Source organism: Hypanus sabinus, chromosome 2 (assembly GCF_030144855.1).
Source record: "Hypanus sabinus isolate sHypSab1 chromosome 2, sHypSab1.hap1, whole genome shotgun sequence".
NCBI classification, from domain to species: Eukaryota; Metazoa; Chordata; class Chondrichthyes; order Myliobatiformes; family Dasyatidae; genus Hypanus; species Hypanus sabinus.
In genome coordinates this window covers 67,631,175-67,655,715 of record NC_082707.1, presented here as the reverse complement: position 1 = coordinate 67,655,715, position 24,541 = coordinate 67,631,175, and the positions used below count along the sequence as shown (strand labels likewise).

At 38.9% G+C, this 24,541-nt stretch overlaps 1 protein-coding gene across 2 annotated transcripts in view; it reads right to left on the bottom strand.

The window, feature by feature from the left end:
- The window catches only part of LOC132379622 (ephrin type-A receptor 4), a 126,232-nt gene that overhangs the window by 30,785 nt on the left and 70,906 nt on the right, over window positions 1–24,541 (bottom strand). The window contains exons 6-9 of one of the 2 annotated variants that reach the window (XM_059947766.1): window positions 3,143–3,267; window positions 2,346–2,505; window positions 1,790–1,901; window positions 1,063–1,354 (exon numbers count right to left, since the gene is read on the bottom strand). In XM_059947766.1, coding sequence (XP_059803749.1) covers window positions 1,342–1,354; window positions 1,790–1,901; window positions 2,346–2,505; window positions 3,143–3,267 — 410 coding nt within the window. In that variant the 3' untranslated portion in view covers window positions 1,063–1,341. Of the gene's footprint in view, window positions 1–1,062; window positions 1,355–1,789; window positions 1,902–2,345; window positions 2,506–3,142; window positions 3,268–24,541 lie in introns of those variants that run through there. The other variant, XM_059947758.1, reaches the window with a different exon arrangement.

The following is a 24,541-nucleotide window of genomic DNA, read 5'->3' as shown; positions in this document are numbered from 1 at the left end:
CCACGCACAAAGAAAGACGATTGTGGTTGTTCTAAGTTAGTTATCTCTGTTCTAGGATATTGGTGTAGGATTTCCTCGGGGTGTGTTCCTACAGCTGCTTCATCAATGACTTCCCTCAGCTATGCCAGATGTCAGCATAATCACAGCTGGTTTGATAGTATTCAGTTTTATTCGTAAGTCCTCGGATTTTGAACAGTCTTTTCTTGCCTGCACATTTGGGCTCGGGTGGATAAATGTCACGCAATGTTCTTGCAACATTATTGACAAGCAGTAACCCTATTCAACAAACAGTAGTCTAACTACCTGGCCACTGTTGCTGAACCTTTGACCATCTATAACCTAGAAACCAACATCACCATGAATCATAAATACATCAGTACTGATTACAACACCAGGATGTTTCGTGGCAAGTGTCACAGCTTTTTACACCCCCCCCCCCATTATCTCTCTTTTCATCATCTAAAATGAGCAATCAGAAATGCTATGGAATATTGTGTGCCTAAGTGAGTGTGGTTCCAAATCTTTCCAGCATCGGACACTGTCTAGGACAGAGGTCGGCAACCTGTGGCTCCGGAGCCGCATTCGGCTCTTTGATCTCTGTGCTGCGGCTCCCCGTGGTTTGTTAGCTTTTGAAATGTAATTCGAAATTTGAAGATTATGGTGATCTTGTACAATCTAAAAACTTTGTGGAGACCCCATTTCCTGGCACATCCGAACCGGCTCACAATTAGCCACCATTCCGGCTAAGGGAGAGAGCCTACGGGGGTTTGTGAGTACGTGTCTTTTTGAGCATCCGCGCCCACGGGGACGGGTTGAGGGAGGCTTTAAAGCAAGGCTGTTTAGTTCAAATAAAGTTACCTTTGACTGCAGTCTTTATTTTAGCGCTGCGTGTAACACACCGCTACAACGTGTTTTTTATCGCTATTAATATACATCACCACTGCCAATGCCTGACACCCGCCAGTGCACGCTTTCTTTTAATTCTTCGATCCAAGGTAGGCTAACTATGGAGTAACCTTCAACCCAACGTCTTTTTTTCGGAGTTCAAAATGTTTTTGTTGCATGCAGAAATGTAATTTCGTTTTCTCTGCAGGAGTTCATCAATTTCATAAATGCAACACATTATAGTTTGTTTATACATAGCATAAAGGCAAAAAAACCCGTTGTATGCAGTGTTATTTCATTTTAAATGTCAAATGGGTTTTGTGGCTCCCAGTGTTTTCTTTTCTGTGGGAAATGGGTCCATATTGGCTCTTTCAGTGGTAAAGGTTGCCGACCCCTGGTCTAGGACAAAACAGTCTACTCCCATCCTCCAGCTTAGATGCTCCTGCTCTTCACCACTCATGCATTCTGGCTGCAACGTGTAACAAGAAGAACTGCATCAGATCATCAACAACAGCACAACAGCATCACTTTAGTCCCTCACTTCTACAACCAAGCCGGCCGCCATACAAATAAAACAGCATCACTAGCAAAATGCACTTAATCTGAAGCAGCATCCCATCTTGGAAATAGATCACCCCATTGATTATCAATGAGTCCAAATTCTGTCGCTTCCTACTCAACCAACCAGGAAGCAGTTTATCCCAAAAATGTGTGGGGATTCATGAAGTCAATAAGTCAATTCACTAATAGTTACTCAAGTGAAATTACAGATGGACAGTAAGTACTCGCCTTGCTGAAAAAATATTCACAGCACATGCATGCAAAGAAATAAAAATGTCAAGTCAGTAGGGTGTCTTTCAGTTGTCAAGCAGCTGATGCATTGATTGAAAGAATCAGATCTTACCTCCTACTTATAACAAAGGCTGAGATGAGTATCACAAGTAGAACTGCACTTCCAGCCACGGATACGAGCAAAACTGTGGGGTTGGCACCGTCACCAATGATAGCTGAAGGAGCTAGAGATGAGCAGAATATTTGCATTGATCAATAGATTCAAATTTATTACCAGACACTTTGCTTTTATAGATGGAGATAGGGTTGGATTTAATGAAACATTAAAATTGGCTCAGTCAAGAAGAACATGATCACATCTTCTCGAGTTAATTATGGATCTTTACTGAATTCAGCTAGACTCAGCCAGAGTTCACCTACTGACAGTTACCCAGCCTGGAAATTGTAAGCTACCCCACTGGCTGAAGGGCAGTTGGAGCTTTAGCTGAAAAGCTGTTACATTTGAATAGCTTGTTGGCAGTCTCTGCCACACGAGGGTCACATACAAGGGACGCAAAGATGTTTCTGGGTGGATACTGCTTACAGATGCAGCTCAAAATAATATGATGTAAAGTGAGAAAATCAATGGGAACAGCATTGACTGAAACAATATCTGAATTCCTTAATACCTGAGTTGGTTATAAACTGAAATGGGGCACTGAACTCGCCATATCCTGCAGCTGTTCGTGCACGAACATGAAACATATAGGCTGTTAAGGGGTTCAAGCCTTTGATTTCTGTATTTCTGGAGAGAGTTTTAACAATCCTGTAACTGCGTTCATTTTGATCCTGTGAAAAAATAAATCATATGTTAGTAAGGAAATAGTTACATAATGAATTAGTGCATAGACTAAAAAAATGTTTGTTCTGTGTTTAGTATGTGCTCTACCCCAGAGAAGAAAGGAGGTTCTAAAAAGAGCTTACTGACATAACTTTTCAGTTCACTGTGGTAGAGAGATTAGATTTACTGTTGCAAGCTGCACACTTACGACCCTACGATCTGTCCATGTCTTAAGAAGAAACCAAAAGAAAAAATATGAGCAAATGAACAAGTGTGACCACTGTTTGAAAGAGCTGGTGAAGGCTCAATGCACCATGGTACTGTATATTTTGTAAATATTGTACATTTGGGTGCTACGGTAGCATAGCAGTTACTGTAATGCTACTACAGCACCTACGACCGGGGTTCAATTCTGCCAGTATCTGTAAGGAATTTGTACATTTTACCCATGACCACATGGGTTTCCTCCAAGAGTTCTGGTTTCCTCCCACGTTCTAAAGATATACTGGTTAGTACGTTAATTGGTTGCAAGGGTGTAACTGGGCAGTGTGGGCTTGTTGAGCAGAAAGGGCTTCTTACCGTGTTGTATCTCTAAATAACATAATAATAATAATTTATGTAACTTGACAGCTACAGATAACTAACCTTTTCATAGTACTTGATCTCATATTCCAAAATAACGCCGTTTGGTCTCTCAGGTTCTGGCCAGACCAAAGTGACACCATGTCTTGTTATCTCCTTAGCTTGAATTATGCCAACAGATGATGGAGCTGAATGGAATAAATACAGCAGATTACTTTTAGAAATTAATCCACTCACTAAATACAAGACTTCAATCAGAAATAATCTTTTGCAGGCATTGCAGGGACATTCTTTTTAATGATCTTCAGTGAAATTCAATATATTTCCCCATTAACCAAGACAATTTCCAACTTAACTGCTTTCTTGAAAAATTTATGCAATAAGTACAAATGTTGATTCTTTTCCCAATATTCCAGATGTGTAATCCATGAACCTTAGCACATTTTGCACCTGAAGTTTCTGGCATCAGATGTCAAAGAGTGAATGTGCCTTAAGAAGGAACAAATAAGCAAAATGTGCTATGTTTACGTTTTTAAGGATGTTGAGTCTTAAGGAAATCCATTTTCAGGTCAATTGAGAACATGGCCTTCTGTAGCCTGTGCAAATGATTTCACATTGATTGAAGATTGATCCCTGCTGTCACTAAAATCCATGCCCCTGCTGTTATTTGCCAATATCACTGGATGCAATGATGTACTCAAATTAAATTTGTCTCAGAGAGCCAGTCTTTTTTTTATCAAAAGTGTGCTGTCATTGATTCCAACTACTTTGACTAAAAAGTCCATCACTCCCAGACTGAACTAAACAAGACATCGCTAGTCACAGCTTTATGCCATAACTCAACTGACAGCACTGGAATCTCTGAGTTGGAAAGTTGTGAACTCAAGTCTCACTGTTAAATCTTAAGCTCAAAAATTAAGGTTGACACTCCAGTGCGATGCAGAAGGAGCGTTGTGCTGCACTGTCTTTATAATGAGCTGTCAAATTTAGGTCCTCGCTGCATCTCTCAGATTGACAGAAAATATTCCATTGCACTACTTTAAAAAAACAGCTGGGGGATTATCCACAATGCCTTGATCAGTATTCATCCCCCAATCAACATCATTTCAAAAGATTAACATTATGACAAATCCATTTCTGGAATCTTGCTCTGCACAAACTGATTGCTTCATTACATTTTGACAAATAGTTAATTGGGTGTATATTGTATGTATATGTCACAATATACCATCCTGAGATTCATTTTTTTCATTCAGGCATTCACAGTAGAACAAAGAAGTACAACAGAATCAATGAAGAACCACACAAAACAACCAGTGTGCAAATCGCTGGTTCAGAGGGAATACCATATTGCCTTCCAAATGCAGGCTTTCCTTTCTTTCAAATATACAGAGGGGACATTGACTATGGAGAATATTAAGCAAAAATAGTGACCTGAGGAAAGAAATGATAGAAACCAGCAGCTTTTGTGTTATTTTCTGCTATGATACGCAGACAGTATTTGTGCTTACTCTCTTCTACTTCCAAATACTTATAATCACCATCTGAACAGAATGTCAATTATTGCTTATGGTTGTGTAGATTATCTTTAAGCAAATTTTAAAACAAGACAAATGTCATGGTTTAGAAAAAGGAAAGCTCTATTTGGGTTTGTAATCCTGCTTGCCAGCTGCAGTTTTGCAGAAGTGTTGAGCTTGGCAGCAGAACCTCCATGTTTGAACAGTATCCTGAGGCTCACTGTCAAAAAATGGTCCTTGCTCAAGAAAATAAAATGCTTCATTCCAGATAAGAGCCACTGCCCAAACAAGGTTCAGAAAGAGAAACTAGCACTGATATTCCATATTTTACCTCTGCATACGGCAGATAGCCTAATTATTTCCCCTGCCTAGTTTTCCCCTGATGGCTGGCATCAATATTGCTCTTAAATTAGCTTGTGAGTTCTTGCTGGCAAATTCATGGGAAACACTGCTTTCACAGAACAGAAAATCTTGTAACTGCACATACCCAGGAATTCTGAACAAAATAAAAAATTCCAGAGTGAAACGGGACATTGACCACTTCAGCCTCATTTGAAAATTCAGCCACGTTCTTCTCAACATGAATCAATTTTTGATTTGTAGATTTTAAAATAATACAAATTAAGTATAAAGTAAAAAATGGACAGTTATCACAAAGTATCCAAAGATTGTTCAAAATGAGAGAAAGTCAACATGATTTGAGAGGAACAAGTATATTTCAAAAACAAAGGATAAGAACAAATGTAAAAAATCATTGTATTTCAGTCAGAGGGGTGAATTTAAGGAACAGTTGTAGTGAGAATTTAAAAACATGCATAACATTTAACAAGTTTTAAAAATTATTTTAAAATAATTTAATGAACAAATATAAAATACATGATTTAAAATGAATGGTCATAATATAAATAAATGAGACTTGTAAATGGATTTTGTGTTAAAAGATTATGAATTTTTTTTTGTTTTGATGTGATGATTGATGCCAAATATATTTTTGTATAAGAGGGGTAGGGATAATAAGCAGTAACTTCAGCCTACACCCTTTTGGTCTGTTTTAAAGATTTTTATTATTTAATTTTATTTTATGAAATGATAGTTGAAAATGATGCTTTTTGTTGTTTGTACTGACCAAAATAAAAGTTCATTCATTCAATTTTGTTCCTCTGATGTCATGTCTATGATAAGCAAACAGGATATAATTTCCTGTGCAACTTATATTTTACAGGGGACTTTGGGCTAAGGTGCAATCAGTTACTTCCAAGATGACCAGCACTGGGCTGGGACCCCTTCAGCTCACCCTGTCTTACTCTGTGTAAATATGACCACCACACAGTGCTCAGCCATCTTGATCTCAATTACTTGGGGCACAGCTTCAACCAACATAACCTCGTGAGGTCCAGGCTCTAGTGCCCTGTTCTTCCCATCCCATCACCCGCCTAGTTTTCCGGTGCAGCTATCAATTTGCAACTTCATTACCACCTTTTTCACTGACTGCCCTATCCTTAGCCTGATCCCTCTTCAAGAACCTGACTGAAGATCCAGACCTCCAATGCTTTTCCTACTCACTGACTGCAGAACATGTCCCTACCTTCCAACAACACAGTAACACCACAAGAGTCAATGCTCCATCTCCCACCACCACCGTAGAATGAGCAATGGAACCCCACACACAAAGGTAACACATTATAGGCTCTAATGCCCCATATCAGTTACAAAGCCAAAGTGAGAGTAGAAGGTCCTTAAACTTTACCTCAACTCTATGCACTGTATGGATCTAAGAATACCTATAATCAATGGCGTCCAGTTTGGTGAGTGAGGCACCTTCAATGGAAATGAGTCATTTCTTTCAACTCATTGAAGAATAGTAAGGGAAACCGATTCTAGAAAATTTCAAACTATTATTGAATGACATAAGATATGGAGAGTACCAAGCATTTCCCTTCAAGTAATTTATTTAAATAATATTTTGTGGTAAAGTATGACTGGTACACCTTGAAACAGCATTTGTGGAACTAACATTAAATATATGAGACATTGCAATCTGTATCCCTCTGTACTTAACTGGAAATAAAGAAGTGCTAAAAGTCAATTTTACTGTGACATTGGCTTTATAGTATGTATAGCAGCAATGTGCAAGGCAGAAAACGTACATTTGACACTATTCATTTCAGATATGAATCCGGGGGATTTTCATATTCATACATTAAAATATACTTCGACTTAACAAAACACAGTTGGGTTGTCTCCGCCAATTCAATCCATCAAATGTGTGTGTTTTCTTAAAATCTGGTAATGAAGACTTATGACCTGCCAAGAAAAACATAGCATGCTACTGCATATATTTCCTACAGAGTTGGCCTCAAATCTAAATATCAAAACAAAGCATTCAGCTTGAAAGCAATTTGTGAGTGATGTTTTAAAGAAAAATTAAATTCTCCCTATTAATTTTAAATATTTCATGAGTGCCTAATTTTTGCGAATTGATCAAAGGGCAAAGAAGGACAATTTTTTGCTGCTTAAAATCAAATCGAAAAATTGTTCGTGTTTCTAGATCTTTCATATAAGAAGTTACATTACTGAACAGAGTCCTTATATAAGCAAAAAGGTAAGTATTTAACCTATTACTGAACCCTTCCATCAAAAACACAACTCATTGATCATTTTGCTGGAACTGCTGTTCTATTCCAGTAAATAGATTTGGTCGAAATATGTCATCTGTACTTCTAATGTGTTATGGCTATCTTTTAACAATTAAGCATGTCCATTTGTGTTCTCAGATCAATCATGTCAAAACAAATCAACAAAAAATGAATTTGAGAACCTCCAGAGATTTGGAAAGTATGGACTAATTTAGACTTTTAGTATGAGTGATCAGCACAAGGCTAGTTTTAGCAATTTTCATGTTTCTTGACCATTGATCCTGTATGATGCCTTCCCCTGTATCTCACGTAATTCTAGTAATTCCGTGCACCACACATAATGCAGTGTCCACTTACAGCACTTTGTCAATACAGAGTTGCTGCTGTTGATTAAAGCGCACAGAATAATGGACAGATTCAGCGGGGCTTTAAATGGATGAAGCTTGGCCAAGACATTCAGAATTGTAACATATTATGTGAATTCAGAAGTTGTATCCAAACAGTTACTGAACCACTCATATTTTTCTCCTGCCTTCAACTCTGACTTGATTCATTAATTCATAAATGGCTAAGAATTTAATCGTTATTTATAAGGATTCACATCTTGAGGAAGGTGTCTCATTGAATGTATATCACAGATCCTTTTGACACAATTAAATAAGGAACTCAGCAAGTAAGCAGCATCTATAGATGGGAATACGCAGTTGACTTTTTGGGCCAAGACCCTTCATCAGGACTGAAACGTCAGCTGTTTATCCTCTCCGTACATGCTACCTGCCTTGCTGAGTTCTTGCAGCATTTTTACATTAAAGGAGTTCAACAGATGTCAATGTAGCCTAATCCATACGGTGCAACTGTTCAGTTCCACCTAGGCAGCTCATGAACACTAAAAGTATGGATGCTATCCATGCCAATATCACAAGAGTGTGGTGGAAATTTCCAAATGATTATAGCAGGGAAGGATAAACAACCCATGGGAAACAATTCCCATTTTCGAGAACAGTAAAAACTACTGTCAATATTATTGATGCAGGTGCACTGTTCCAGTATTTCATGAAGTGCTTGGTTATCTGTTGCTAGTTAAGATATTGAGTTTCCCTGTTAGTAACTTAGATAATGAATGCTGATTGATTATTCATTTTGCTATGGCACTACTTACATAAAGTCGGAAACTGAAGTCTGACAAATTTTGACAGGGAATTGACTCATTATTTTCCAGCAGCAGTTACTCCAACTCTGATGCTGTCCTTGCCTCCACTGTACTTAAAAACTTCCAAGTCAGTATCGATACAATGTGATCAAGAAGAGGAAAATTCGCCAGGCTGCTCAGTCCATGTAGGTTGAATACAGTGCTTCTAACACTACTCCTCTAAAATAAAGGACAGTACTTACCCACATTGGATTTGTCCTGCTTTTCGTAAGCAAAATTGTTAAGTTCAAGCTGTAACTAGAGATACAACGAGTTCTGGAGCATAAATTTCAGTACTATAGCCCAGATTATCATCTGGTCCCATAGTCTTTGCTGTATCCAGTTCTCTCAATTGCCTGTCAATATTACATGGGAGTGGGTTACAAATTGGAAGGAGCAGGCCATTCAGCCCCTCAAACTGACACCCATATTTAATAAAATCATGGGCGATTTGATTTGATTTGGCTGAAGAGAGGATTATGTCTTAGTGGGTGAAGCTGAGAGGGATCACTCATTTAGCATCTTTGGGGGAAATTATTGAGAATATTTTCACTCTGATTTTTGCACCCTCATGCTGGGCCACACCATGGCTGAGGACTGGGATTGTCTCAGAGCCTCTTCCTTCCATTCACTCTAATTGTCCACCCATTGTGCAAAAAAGGACAAACTGCACCTCAGAACAACCGGAAGTGTTTTCCACTGGGTGAAGTTTGCTCACGGTTGTAAAAGCGCAGATGCAGGAGCCAAAGTGTGTTCACCAATAAAACAAATGGCCACATCAATTGTCACCAAGAGCAACCCCCCCCCCCCCGCCTTCTGACCAAATCAAATGCTCGAAGCTCTGGTAGAAGCAAAAACAAAACTAATGGCAATTTTACTGGGAGAATATCCTGCTCTTTGAATATTATCAAAGTGCCTTTTACAACCATCTGAGACAGCTGACAAAACTTTGCTTTGCATTACATCTGAAAGCCCTCCAGCCACCAAGCATTCTTTCAGCTGTGTAGTGAGGCATCTGCCTGGAATATGCGCACAACTCTCAGGAGGGGACAAGACCCCCATCTTTCAAGACAGAGGTAAACCAGCAACAAATTACTTAGCAACTGAGCTGTATGGAGCACAATGGAATGTTTTGAAGGAAATGTTCCTGCTTCTTATCCCAAGTGCATCTGTAAATACTGAACTGCCTCAAGTGCCTTTATGCAAGTTGCTGTACTGCACATTGCAGAGCAAGAATTAGTTTTGAACGTGTCATTTATTCAAGTTAAAATGTCATGAAAATATCTCCAAAGATTCAAAGTACATTTATTGTTGAAAAAATGTATGCAGTACACAATCCTGAGATAAATTTTTCCACAGATAGTCACGAAACAAAGAAAACCATGGACCCCTTCAAGGAATAGACATTAAACCCCCATGTGCAAAAACAAATCACACAAACGGCAACAAAAAAAGAGCTAAAAACACAGAATTGAAAGAGTTCAGACACATTCAGTTCATTTCAGTGCTTGTTATCTGTGTGCTGCCCCGATTCAAAAATGCACAAAATAGCAACAACAGAAGGGCAACTGCATACTCTGATTCAAAATGAGAGATCATTTTAATCATATATGAAAACAAAACATAGTGCCTATTTTTTTAATTCACTGAAGAACAGTTGTTCTGACATTTATGGAAGTGAATGCTGCACAATGATTTTCCAATTAAATATCACATAATTATTGTTCTTCTACTGTATCATGAACAGTAACAGGGGGCTACAGTCATCAAGTAATTCTTTCAATGGTATGAGTTAAAAGTTCTCCATATATTTTGATAGAAATTACTTGGATCTTAAGGATGGACATTTCTTCCATGATTTGGTTAGACATTTTCCTTTCCTTGTTGCATTATCAGTTGTGTGGTTGTGAAAGACTACAAGATGAGAAGTTAGTTTAAAAGAAATAGACAAAACAAGTTATCGTCTAAAGGTGTATTGTTATCTGGATTTCTACTGATGTGTCTCATATTTACGAACTTATCCAAGCAAGACTTAATTGCCATTTTATTTTCACCAGCTAATAATTATCTGGAAGCCTAAGAAATTCAGCTGCTACAAATACATTTTTTGCTTGCAAGAGAAATGTTTTTTTCATTGAGAAAAATAAATTCTAAATATTATTAATTCTTACATTATGATATAACTTTAAAAATTCTGATTGACAGAGTTTTTAGAATACAGAGATTATCATTGATTTTTCTTCACTCTCAACCTTTCATAGGATATCGGAAATATCTTTACTGTTCTTCAGTCTCAGGAAATGAGTAAGGCAGTTGTATAGTCCCTCTCTTATATCAGGGGCAGTTGCTCAGTAGGATAGCAATCATAAAATTAAAATGTTTCCCTGTGGAATACTAATTCAAAGCTGGATCTGTTTTATAACTTAGTCAATCAACTGACAACGTCCAAAATTCTGACTGGCAGTTAATTAGTATTGGTTGCCTAAAAGAACATAACTCAAGGACCGAAAGCTAGAAAATAAATCATCTAATCATAGATTTTCTAAAATATACCAAAAAAGAAACACCTAGTTCACTTGCAAATCCATTACTTACAAGTCCATTGTTATCGTTCCTGGTCTTGCTAACAGCAGCTTTTTACTACTTCAATATATGTCTTAAAATGTAGGTTTTTATGAAAAGGAAGGATAGTCAAAGCAGTGTTAGAATAAAAGAATTTTTATCAATATATCTTCTGAGTAAAACATCAATTGGCATTGCAATTCAATGCGTGGTTTTTAATTCCTAAAATGAAAGAGTTCCTACATGTTATGCTGTCAGGGACATTCTGCTGCAATTAAACCACACAAAGGTAAAGTGGTTGTAATCTGATGCCCAGAGCCTGCTACATTTCTGAAGAAATGTATGATAGGAAGGGAAAGATAAAAGAATTTGGTCTATAACCTCCTCTTTAATGATGGCCTATGCACTTTGAGGAATGTGGTTACATTTTGCCTGAAACTATCTTACCATCTGTTCTGTTTATAGTTAAATGACACAAAGCTTTTTATGAGCAATAAAACTTCCATTACACACCAGGAAAATGAAGATATTTGGGACGACCGTGTATTGAGATAAACTTGACAGTGAACTAATGGACTGGCTCCAGCCGAACTTGATGTATTCATAGAAGAAATTGTTGGGGAAACTCTAAAGACATTAATGATATTGAACAGGACAAACAAGAGGCTTTTAGCTAAAATACTTTTTGAACCTCCAGTACAGCCAGTCAACCACAATAAAATGGGAGCAGAATTTGCTCATGATATTTCCTGGTTTAAAATTCACTGAATTCCCAGCTGAGCTCGTATTGAGGCAGGAAGAATATTTTCTGTGTGCTTGGTGCTCCCATATAGTCAAATATCCAGATAATTCTTGGAGGTGTAATAATAAAAAATGTGGGTTTTGGGCAAGATGGCATGGGAGGAGGGGAGACTGATAATTTAGCTGAAGTGCACTTTTATAAGGCAGGCTGAAGGAGGAGATGTCAATAAAGAAACTGGTGAAGTATTAGAAAGCATCGACTCCAGAATACAGGGTGGATATAAAGGTTAACAATGAATGCAGGGTGGTACCTGTTGTTAGCTGTAACAATTAACAATGTTCCAAGCTGTTCAGCAGCAGTAAGTAGAAGCAGTAAACTCTGCTTTAGCAATTGCTGTCAGTGCACTTTATTTTATGAAGTCATGTTGGATCTCACTAAGTTACTGTGGGTAACTATTCTACTTTGTGCAATACAAAAGATAATAATTTCAGGACTGAGCAGAGTTATGTGCTTATTGATTGTGAGGCTTACTGCAGTTGGTTTCAGTTTTCCTCTACTTGGAAGGAAGTGAGTAAAATTTCTGCTGTGATACCTATCCCATAACATCTGCTGAAAAATAGCCTATGAGGGTAGTGAATAAGGATAGGACTGTGCTCGGCTTTGATCTCCTACCACCATCAATTTGTTTCCTGACACTCACTGCCTGGCTTCTCACAGATGAAACCGACAGTTGAGCAAGGTCCTTGAGGGATTTTAGCACCTAACATCTGCATCTCAGCGTGAGTAACAGATTCCAAAGCTGGTTCAGTGCCTAAAGTACGAATGACTTTATCAGCACATCCACTGCTATTGTAGAAAACCACAGGACTGCCATCAAATGTTCATTTATTTTCATATTTTACAGGCTCAGGGTGGAGTTTGCAGGCACTTCTGGAGAGAGCTACTAGCTAAGAGGACTGCATGGGTCAGCGTCTTCCTAAGTTCTACATCTTAGAATTCCAGCATGAAACTATACAACATGCTGGTAGACCTGAGCTCTAGCTGTGACACTGGACTTGGTACTGAGTCATGCGTGGAGTTCATTTAACCCGTGCTGAAAGATCAGATGTGCTTTGTATTAGGATCCTCAGCCTAACATGAGTTAGCGCTGGAATTTCTAGCACAATCCCAACCATCAAAATGTGGTTGGCAATCTAGGGGGAAAACAGTATCTGGGGAGAGTATTAGTTTAATTTCAATAAATTAACACTTTTGATTGTTTTTTTGACAATTAAAAATTATTTTATTGTTTGAAATATTTAAAATGTTTTGAATTACATAAATCTATTTCAAATTGATTTTAAATGTATCTGATCAACAGATCTCCTTTTCAACCCCCTCTGCTCCAAGTTGAACATCCCCAGATTCAATAGTTCTATCTTCTTAACTGAAACATCTCATTCCAGCAATCCTTCGCTGCATCCTCTTGTGCCGTACATTCACATATTCCGAGGTTAAGATCCGATACACAAGAGGTGAAATAGTTGCTTTTATGAGTTTTACTATCCCAGAGCTTATAAAACTGATCGATTAAAACAGACTGATTTTTGCAGTCTGAATCATTAATGGCTTCATGCCAATTGTGTCTTTTGCTAATAAGAGTAGCATGGAAATAATTGGCCTGTCATGATACCAAGTACGTAGCACTTACATGTGTTGATACTAATGGAAAATAATATAGGGTAAGATGTGACCATAGCAACTTTGGCTACCTTTCAATCAATTCTCAGGCAGGCTGATAATGTTTAAGGAGGTGATGGGTGTCTTGATGTAATATTAAGGTAGATAAGCCTCCAGGGTCTGATGTGATCTATCCCAGAATACTAAGGAAAGCATGGGAAGTGATTGATCTTTTTTAGCCATGCTGATGTGCCAGAAGACAAGTGAATTGCCAGGTTCATTCCTTTGTTTAAGAGAGGCAACAGGATAGTACAGGCTGATGAGACTTGTAGCAGTGCAAGGGAAATTACTGATGACATTTCTTAGGGACAGGATTTATTTGCAATGGAAAACATGGACTTCTTAGGCTTGGGTGCATGGCTTTTGTGGGGAAGGTCTTGACTCACATGTTTGATTCTTTTAAGGAATTGACAAAGATGATCAATGAAGATGGGTAAATGTGCGCTGGCTGCATGAAGAAGAGCACTTAACCAATTCCTTCATGGCATGCTGGTCCAGTACATTAAGTCCAGTTGGCTGGTTAGTTGGATCCAGAACCGGTTTGATTATAGAAGGCAGAGGCGTGTTTTTCTGACTGCTTCTGATGCAAGTACAATCTTGCACTCAACGTCAGAAAGACAAAAAATAGGAAGAATATACACCAAATCTCTTCAAGGGTTCAGCTGTGGAAAAGGTGAGCAGTTTCACATTCCTGGGAGTCAACATCTCAGGCGATCAACCATGGGCTCAACATATTGATGCAATCATAATACTGAAGCTATACTTCATTAGGAATTTGAGGAGATTTGGTATGCCACCAAAGATTCTAACAAAATTCTACACATGTACAGAAGAGAGCATTCAACAGGTTGCATGTCACCTGGTTAGGAGGCTCCAATGCACATGGATCAACAATAAGATGACAAAGGACTGTAAACTCAGGCAGGACCATCATGGCACTTCCTAAACACGATTGAGAATATCTTTAAAAGGCACTGCCTCCAGAAAAGGCATCCATCACCAAGGACCTTCACCATTCAGGACAAGCACTCTTCTAACTTCTACAATCTGAGGTGAAAGAGGTGCTGTTGTGCTTTTTTCACCACACAGCCAGTACGTACAGACCAAGTGAGATCCTTGGTGATCTTTGTTGCAGAGGAGTTAAAGCTGTTTGCCCTCTCAACCCTAGATTCACTGATGTCAATAGGGGTTAGCCTGTCTCCATTCCTCCTGTACTTCACAACCAGCTCCTTTGTTTTTGCGTCACCTCAGATGGTTGAGGAAGTTTGGCATGAGTCCCCAAATCCTAAGGACTTTCTACAGGGGCAGAATTGAGAGCATCCTGACTGGCTGCATCACTGCCTGGTATGGGAACTGTACTTCCCTCAGTCGTAGGAGAGGGGTGCGGACATCTGTAGAAAGTGCCTGTGTGAATTGAATTTACCACATCAAGCTCAAATAGGTCACCAAGAAGGTAAGGCAGATAATGAGTATACATCACAGAGAGCAGTACACAAAGTTTGTAATGGTGGCAGCATTACCTCTAAAGGCACATTAAATACTTCCTTTCTGTGTTTGAGCTCTTTTGCTTTTTGCCATTGTATTTTATTTGCAAACATTTGTTGCTATATGTCATAATGCACAAAAGGCCAGTACTATTGTGTCAGGAATATTTCTGACAGTAAACAATTAACACAAAACAGCCCTCAGCAAATTCAATATACATAAAATAAAAACGTATAGTGTGTTAAAACAGGTATGTAAATGTTCTGACAGTGACAATGAATGATATCCTACTAAAAGGTAATTCACTTGTTCTTTCCATGACACTGACTAACTTTTCCTATATGTTTGTGGTCAACAATAGGTTTGCTTTGATATGATACTTATTAGCTTTTTAGCAATGATGTAGTGTATGCAAATGAACTCTTACTTCCTGTGTGTTCCTTAAATGGCTGAACTTTTGAAAGTTAATGAGACAATTATGGTAAACTTATGGAGCTAATTCAGTGGCTGTTGTAAATGATTGATGTTGCATTGCCTTCTTAAGCTATTACTCACAATGATGAAAAACTGGTGTGTTCATATTACAGACAACCAATCTACTTTGCATGTGTGTAGTTAACCCCAACCACATTTACTTCTGTTGCATTTAGTCACAGAATCAAACCACACAAAAGAAGGCCATTCAACTCATTTAGCCCATGAGGACTATTAAGAATTATCCAACAAGACTTGTTTCTTTGACCCTTTTCCCAGACACTAAAACATCAAGCAAATCTCCTATTGATAGTAAACTTGCTTTCACCAACACACAATTTGGAAAGCACCACTACTTTGATCAACATTGCCCCAGCTGTCTACCCACAAGTTTCAAGCTCCTGCATGTCAACATCCCTGAAGATCTATCCTGGGCCTAATATATTGATGCAATTATAAAGAAGGCATAACAGCGACTACAATTTCATTAGGTGTTTAAGGAGAATTGGTACATCACCAAAGGTACTTGCAAATTTCTACATATATACCGTGGAGATGATTCTAACTGGTTGCATCACCATCTGATATGGAGAGGCCATTGCACATGATCAGAAAAAGCTACAGAAAGTTGTAAACTCAACCAGCTTCATCATGGGCACTAGCCTCCGCACCATCGAGGACACCTTTCAAAAAATGATAGCTCAAAAAGGTGGCATCCATCATTAAGGACGCCCATTATCCAAGACATGCCCTCTTTTCATTGCGGAGGTAAAGGAGCCTGAAGACACACACTCCACATTTCAGGAACAGCTTGCACCCTTCCACCATCAGATTTCTGAATGGACAATGGATCCATGAACAATACCTCACAATTTTTTCCCTCTTTTTTTTGCCTACTAACTTAATTGATTGGTCCTATTCTCTGACATCTTATCCTTTTGCTCTTCACATACTTGTAGAATGCCCTGGGGTTTTCCTTAATCCTGTCCACCAAGGCCTTTTCATGGCCCCTTCTGGCTCCCCTAATTTCATTTTAAGCTCCTTCCTGCTAGCCTTATAATCTTCTAGATCTCTTTCATTGCCTAGTTTTTTTTAACCTTTTGTAAGTTTTTCTTTTCTTCTTGGCTAGATTTACAACAGCCTTTGTAAACCATGGTTCCTGTACTCTGCCACCCTTTCCTTGTCTCATTGGAATGTACCTATGCAGAACTCCATGCAAACATCCCCTGAACATTTGCTACATTTCTGCCATATGTTTCCCTGAGAACATCTGTTCCTAATTTATGCCTCCAAGTTCCTGCCTGATAGCCTCATATTTCCTCTTACTCAATGAAATGCTTTCCTAACTTGTCTGTTTCTATCCCTCTTCCAATGCTATGGTAAAGGAGATAGAATTGTATATACACATTTTATTGTAATTTATGGTTTTTTATTATTATATATTGTAATGTACTGCTGACACAAAACAGGAATTTTCATGACATATGCCAGTGATATTAAACTTCAGTCTGATTTAAGTTCAAGTTTAAATATTACTGAACCATACATGATTGCCCATCAATCAGCCAGATGAAAGAGAATTCTTCCAGGTTCAAGGTGCCTAACGCAGCACCAACAATAAGCATATGGCACATATAAGATAGCAGGAAACATACAGTCACATACAGTTAAGGTATCATACTATAGCCCAAATCCCTGCGTCCATGACCAAGCCCATAGCCGTCTGCAGTCGAAAGCAATCCAGCTCGTCTCCCAGTGAGTGAACACTGGAAAGCAGCACTGACACCAACATGAACATTGCATCACACTACCTCTGGAACCGACTCCAACGCCTAGTTCTCACTACAACCGAGGCCACGCAGTTCCCCTACCATCGGTCCCACCAATAAACCAATGAACCAGACTTGCAGCATTCCACATTACCAATGTCCAACAGTATCTTGTGATCACAAGAAAAGCGTCCAAAGCGGTCAGTCGCTGTCAGACTTCATACTGCCTCTGTGCACCAACTCCAGATCCTCCATCTCATCTGCCAATGAGCAACTCACTGATGGGGTAGACCTGCAGTACTTGAAGTTCCCAATATCCTGCAATACCTTGTGATCGTAAAAAGACATTTAGAAAAGACACTAACACCCTTGAGGCCACTGCATACGAGCACACCACTATCTTATTGGATAATGCCACATCAAATCTTAAATAAATGTACCTGTGTATGTATACATTTAGCATCTTTAGCACTTCTGAATCTGACTTCTGACTTTGACTTCCCTACTGGTTATAAAATGTTCATACAGAGCAGCCACAGGCCTGCAAAATGTTGGTACCAGTATTCAGATGACACAATTTATCACAGGAACATTTGTTTAAGATTTCTGTTTTCATTATCCAGTAAGGTGGCTACACATTTGGACACAGGCCTCTACAGGGTCAACCAAAGGTGTCTTTGTCTTTTCTAAACGTCATTTTTACGACTGCATGATACCACCGGACATTAAGAACATCAAGTACTACAGGTCTGCCCCATCATTGTGTATCCAGAAATTCATTTTCATTCATGATACTGTTAGAAATTCTGACAACCATCTGCAATTCATTGATTAATTACATGGCTAATTTGGTACTTAGAGCAATTCTGGGGTCTCTACAATAAGTAAGGTCTAGAAACACTGCAGCCAGATTTACCAGGTTCATGCCTGGACTCCAAAGGTTAAATTAGAAGGTAAACCCACACAAGCTAAGCCATGGTCCCTTAAATTTAGGAGATTGATTACTCTTTTAATCTAGTTTTCAAAATCATGAGGAAGCTATAAGGGTAAAGAGAGTAACTATTTCCTCTGGCCATGCAGTCTATTGAGGGGAACAAATTGTATCATAAGTATTTCTATCACAAAAACTAAATTTGTTCCTTTTTTTCACAATTTCTACAAAATGTTTGAGTAATATAAACTTTGAACAAAATCACTGAAAAACACAGTCTAGACTACAGTAGCATTTCTGGATTTATAATGACCTGAAATACAAGAAGAATAGGTTTGTATAAGCAAATAGATAGCAGCAGCTATTAGCATCAGTTGCAAGTACAAAAGTTTCTAGTTTAGTAACTCCAAAGGTAACAGCAAACCTTACTTTTGCAGAGATTTGTGACCAGCTGTCAGATAGTGATCTCACTACCACTGTGTTGGGAATTAAACCTGTGAAATAATTCCACTTTTGGTTTTCAATAGAATGCCACATGGACTTTGATTCTCACAAAATTAATTCTCTGCTAAAGTAGAATAGTGCGGAGAATTTTAGGTGTAAAATGTTCTCTCTGCATATCAACTACACGTCAACAATTTCAAATGGGAGAATTCACTATTATTCTGTCCTGTTGCAATTAACGTATGAGCAAAATCAATTTGGCAAAAAAACACTAAATATTCTCTTTGAATACCTGGATATAGGAATGGAAGACCCCTGTATTTATGATGGCTGGCACAAGGAACTATAAAGATAGCTCAGATAACAGTTCTGCTTCATTATAAACAAGTTAACACCAAAAGACAGAGGAGCAGAAATAGGCTATTTGGTCCATCAATTCTGCTCAGCCAGTCAATCACAGCTGATTTAATATCCCTCTTAACCCCATTCTCCTACCTTCTCCCGGTAACCTCTGATGCCCTTATTAAACAAAAACCCATCAAGCTCCACTTCCAGACCCAAGGACATGATGCTCACAAACACCCGTGGCAATGAATTCCATAGATTCACCACCTTCTGGCTAAATAAATTCCTCCTCATCTCTGTTCTATTCTGAGCTGTGCCCTTTGGTCCTAGACTCACCCACTATAGGAAACATCCTCTCCAAGGCTCTATCGGTGCCTTTCAGTATTTGATAGGTTTCAATGAGATCCTCCCTCATTCTTCTAAACTCCAGTTAGTACAAGCCCAGAGCTATCAAACACTCCTCATATGTTAACACTTTCACTCCCAGGATCATTCTCGTGAAAATCCTCTGGTCCCTCAGGAATGACAGCACAACCTTTCTTAGATAAGGGGCTTCAAAATTGCCGATGATACTCCACGTGTGGTCTGAACAATATCTTATAAAGTCTCAGCATTACATTCTTACTTTTATAATTTAGTCCTCTCAAAATGAATATTGTCATTGCATTTGCCTTCCTTACCACCGGCTCATCTTGCATGAGAAATTGTATGAGAGCTGCCAATCCTTCTAAGTTTACTCCTAGCTTTGAAAATAGTATATGCCTTTATTCTTTCTACCAAAGTACATGACTATACACTTCTGTATGCTATACTGTATTTCCACTCATTTGCCCATTCTCCTAACCTGTGCAAGTACTTCTGCAGACTCTCTGCTTCCTCTACACTATCTGCCCTTCCACTTATCTTTGTATCATCCAAAAACTTGACTACAAAGCCATCAGCTTCTTCATCCAAATTATTGACATACAACGTGAAAAGAAGCATTTCTGACTTTTACGGAATACCACTAGTCACCAGCAGCCAACCAGAAAAGGCCCCTTCTATTCTCACTTTTTTGCCTCCTACCAGTCAGCCAATCTTGTATCCGCGCTAGTATCTTTCCTGTAATGCCATGGGCTCTTATCTTGTTTAGCAGCCTCATATGTGGTACCTGTCAAAGGCCTTCTGAAATCCATGTAAGCAATATCCACTGACTCTCCCTTGTTTATCCTGTCTGTTATGTCCTCAAGGAATTCCAAAAAGATTTTTCAGGTAAGATTTCCCCTTAAGCAAACCACGTTAATCTCAACCTATTTTATCATGTGCCTCAAAGTACCCTGAAACTTCATCCTTAATAATAGATCCAACATCTTGCAAGATGGTGAAGTCAGGCCAACTGGCCTATAATTTGTTGTCTTTTGCCTCTCTTCCTTCTTAAAGGGTGGAGTGGCATTTGTGATCTTGCATTCTTCCGGAACTATTCCAAAATTAGTGATTCTTGAAAAATCACTTCTCATGCTTCTACAATCATTTCAGCCACTGCAACTCTTTCAGAACTCTAGGGTGTAGTCCATCTGGTCCAGGTGACTTAATCTTCAGACCTTTCAACTTCTCAAGCACCTTCTCTTTAGGGATAGCAACTACACTGGCATATTGCTGGAGTAATCCACAGTGAAATCTGACACAAAATACTTACTGAATTCATCCATCCTTTCTTCGTCCATCATTACTACCCCTCCAACTTCATTTTCAAATGGTCCAATATCCACTCTCACCTCTCTTTTTATTGTTTGTAAATTAGCCATGACTGAATTGTAGACCAGATCACTGTGTTGAATGACCTAATTCTGCTCCTATGTCTTAAGGTATTTGTATATCTGAAAAAAGTTTGTTATACTATTGGCTAATCTGTTAGTGATATCAAGTTTGGAATAAAAACAGGAAATGTGATTTGATTTCAAATATTTATGGCATTAGCATTATTTAAATTTTATGTTATTCCATATAATTTCTATCAACTTTGTTACAATACTTCAAATTCTGAAGTAAATCCTATGGTATGTGTGGATGGCCAACAGGTCTCACTCATGCAACTAAGCATATCTTTTGTACAAGACAAACTGTAAATGATCAACAGGAAACTGTAATGTGAATGGAACAATTGGGTCCCTTGGGCCTCAATCAATGATGTGAAATTGTCTCGCATGTGAATGAAAGTAATGGATGAGTCTGAGGCAAATCCAAATGTATTGTTAACTGCTGTGCACAACGTGACATTCAGCAAATCTTTATACACGGATTCTCCACAAGACCCTGTCAGGAGCCAGTTAACACTTCACACCCCATTTGCTGTGTAAATGGATGTCAACTGTGCTTCTGAAAAAAAACAGGAAAACTGCAATTTATACTAACAGAACCAGTGCTAGTGTGGAGCTTATAAAATCAAGATAGAAAACAATTACATGCTGTACAGATATTTTTGTTTCAGTATTATTTGGTGTAAACAATAATGTGTAGGGAATGGTATTGAGTTATAATTCCTGCTCCAATTTTGGGGCAAATGTATGCACTCACAGAACAACAAATTTGCAGTTGAAGAGTTCGAATTGCACTTATGCCATTGGGAAGGACAAGAGGTGTGAAACTGCTTCCTCCGGTACACAATGTTTTTATCTTGTATTACTTCACACTCAATTAAACGACAAATTCCAACACATTTGACAATTTCACATCTCACATAGAATGAACGGATCACAATTTAAAATATCCACCTAAATTGTAGTGAGAAAATAAGATTGTTGCATTTCATTGTATTCACAATTCAACAACTGATGGAAGGTATTGTTCCTGTCCATGTTATAGAATTACTCATTTAATTAAAGTGAGTTATTGATGATTATTGGAGTTACATAATATATGAACAACTTGTGATGCAGATGCTGGAATCTGGTGCAATTCAGTAGATCAGGTGGCATCAGAGGAGGCAAAGGGATAGTTGATGTTTCAGGTTATGACTCTGTAACAGGATGAAGAATATAATGGGAAGACAGCCAGTACATAGGGATGTGAGGGAAGGGTCAAACACGGGCTAGAGGGTGATAGGTGCTAAGTCAGGTAAGGGAATGATATAGACATATGGAGCCAGGTGGGGGAGAGCTAGGGTGGCATTCGGATACTGAAGTTGGTCAGTGATAGCTGGGAAATGAATGACAATGAAATAAAGTTGGCATATGGGGTCAGGTGGGAGAGGGGAGACGAGGGGAGAAGAAACCCAAGTGGATGATGAGCAGATGGAAATGGGGAAGATGAACAGCAGGAAACCTAAATGGGAAAAACACAGAAAGGGATGGAAAACTTGAAAGTGGAAAATTCTATGTTCTTACCATAGCGCTGTAAGCTGCCAATAAAGGAGACCATATCAACAGTACCAAATGTAATAGATAAGGTTGGAGAAGGTGCACATGAATCTCTGCTTCCCCAGAAGTGCTGTTTAGGTCCCTCAGATGTGGAGAGGAAGGTGGTATAGGGATAAGTATTGCACTTTCTATGGTTACGGGGAGAAAACATCAGGGAATGGAGAAGGGTAGGTAAGGAAGGATGAGGACCAGGGAGCAAACTACTGTCAACCTGAAGTAAACAGAGATTGATAGAAATACTCAACAGGTCAGACAGCACCTGGGGAGATAAAATAGAGATAATATTTCTGTTTTCCAACCTGGAATAACTTGGTTTTAAAGGAAGTACCAAGGCAGGGAGAGTGAGGAGGAAGGGAAAGTACAAAAGGGAAGGTGTATGAAGGATCGTGCATGATGATAAGAGTTAACTAAATGACAATGGCGATGGAAATACTTGTGGAAAGCAAACAGAGATAGCTGGAGCAGATGTGTATCAGGGCCAGCAGCAGCTGTCCAAAATATGGGATGTAATTTTGGTCTGTAGCACTGAATGCTTCTGAAGCATATTTCATTGAAACTGTGGAAAGTCAAGGACAAAGAGGTTAACTTGGGAGAGGGTGCAAAATTCAAATGGCAAGAGATCTGGACAACTAGTCAAGTTTATAGACTGAGAATAATTAAATTATACAATGGAACTTGTGTTATGTTTTCATATATATCCAAATAATTTGCACATTCAAATATACACTACTTTCAAATTGCTTGTGAAGCAAACTACAGTTGGCCCTCCTTATCCACGGGTTCTGCATGCGCGGATTCAACCAACAACAGATCGGGAAAACCCGGAAGTTCTCTCTCCAGCACTCATTGTTCGAGCATGTACAGATTATTTTTTTTCTTGTATTTATTCCCTAAACAATACAGTACACCAACTATTTACATAGCATTTACATTGTATTAGGTATTATAAGTAATCTAGACATGATTTAAAAGTACAGGCTGTCCCCGGGTTATGAATGAGTTCTGTTCCTGAGCCCGTCTTTAAAACGGATTTTAAGTCGGAACAGGTACATCTGGTATTATTTAGCATCAGTTAGTCAAACATCTGCCTTAGTATATAGTACATATTTTACCTTTCTATGCATATAAAACACTCAAGAAATGTAAGTATTTCAATAATCAAACCACTACGTTGCTTAGTAATATTGTAGCTTTCATCAGGGCAGGGCCTTTCACATTATCCATTAAAATTGTTCCGATCATTGACCGACGTAGCCTAACACTTTTCCAATGACCAATGGCGTTTCACCTCTTTCTGATCACTTTATTATTTCCACTTTATTTTCAATTGTGAGCGTGATTATTTTCGTGAACAGAAACACTGCAGATTGAGCTCACCGCTGGGTCCTAAAGACCACCGCACTGACACAGGTTAAATAAGGTCTGAGGTTCAGCTGGGTCCTAAGGTCCACCGCACAGAGACAGGTTAAATAAGGGAATTGAGCATCCACAATTTTTGGTATCCGTGGGGGGGTCCCGGAACCAATCCCCTGCGGATAAGGAGGGCCGACTGTATGAGGTATCAGCCTGGCTCAGGTGGTAGCACACACAGAATGTTATGCATTTAGGTACCTCTAAGACTTGAACACAGAATCTCAGTTGACCCTTTTTTTCAGTATTGAAAGGCTGCTAACTTTCCTGGAGGCATCATATTTTGAATCAGAGTAACACGCACAAAATGCTGAAGTAAAACAGATGAAACCAGGTGGTTGGGGAGGGCAGATGGTGAAGTGAGAAGCTGGGTATTGATCGGTGGTAAAGGTAAAGGGCTGAAGAAGAGAGAATCCATTAGGAGAGGAGATGGACCATGGGAGAAAGGGGAGGTGACAGGTGAGAAAGGAAGAGGTTAGAGGCTTCACCTATCACATTCTAGCTTGTACTCATACTCATCTCCCTCCACCGTTTTATTCTGGCATCTTCCTCCTTCCTTTCCCGTCTTCATGAAGGGTCTTGATCCAAAATGGCGATGTTTACTTATTTTCATAGACGCTTGCTGATCTGCTGAGTTCCTCCAGCATTTTGTGTGTGTTCCTCTGGATTTCCAGCATCTGAAGTATCTCTCGTGTTTCTCAATAAGATATTAAACTGATGCCCCAACTCCCTTCTCATGAACATAGATCCTGTGACATTTGTGTTAGCAATGGTGACCTGCCAAGATTTACCCCTCAGTCAACTCCTCACTAAAAAGCAAATTGACTGACCATGCTTCAAAGGT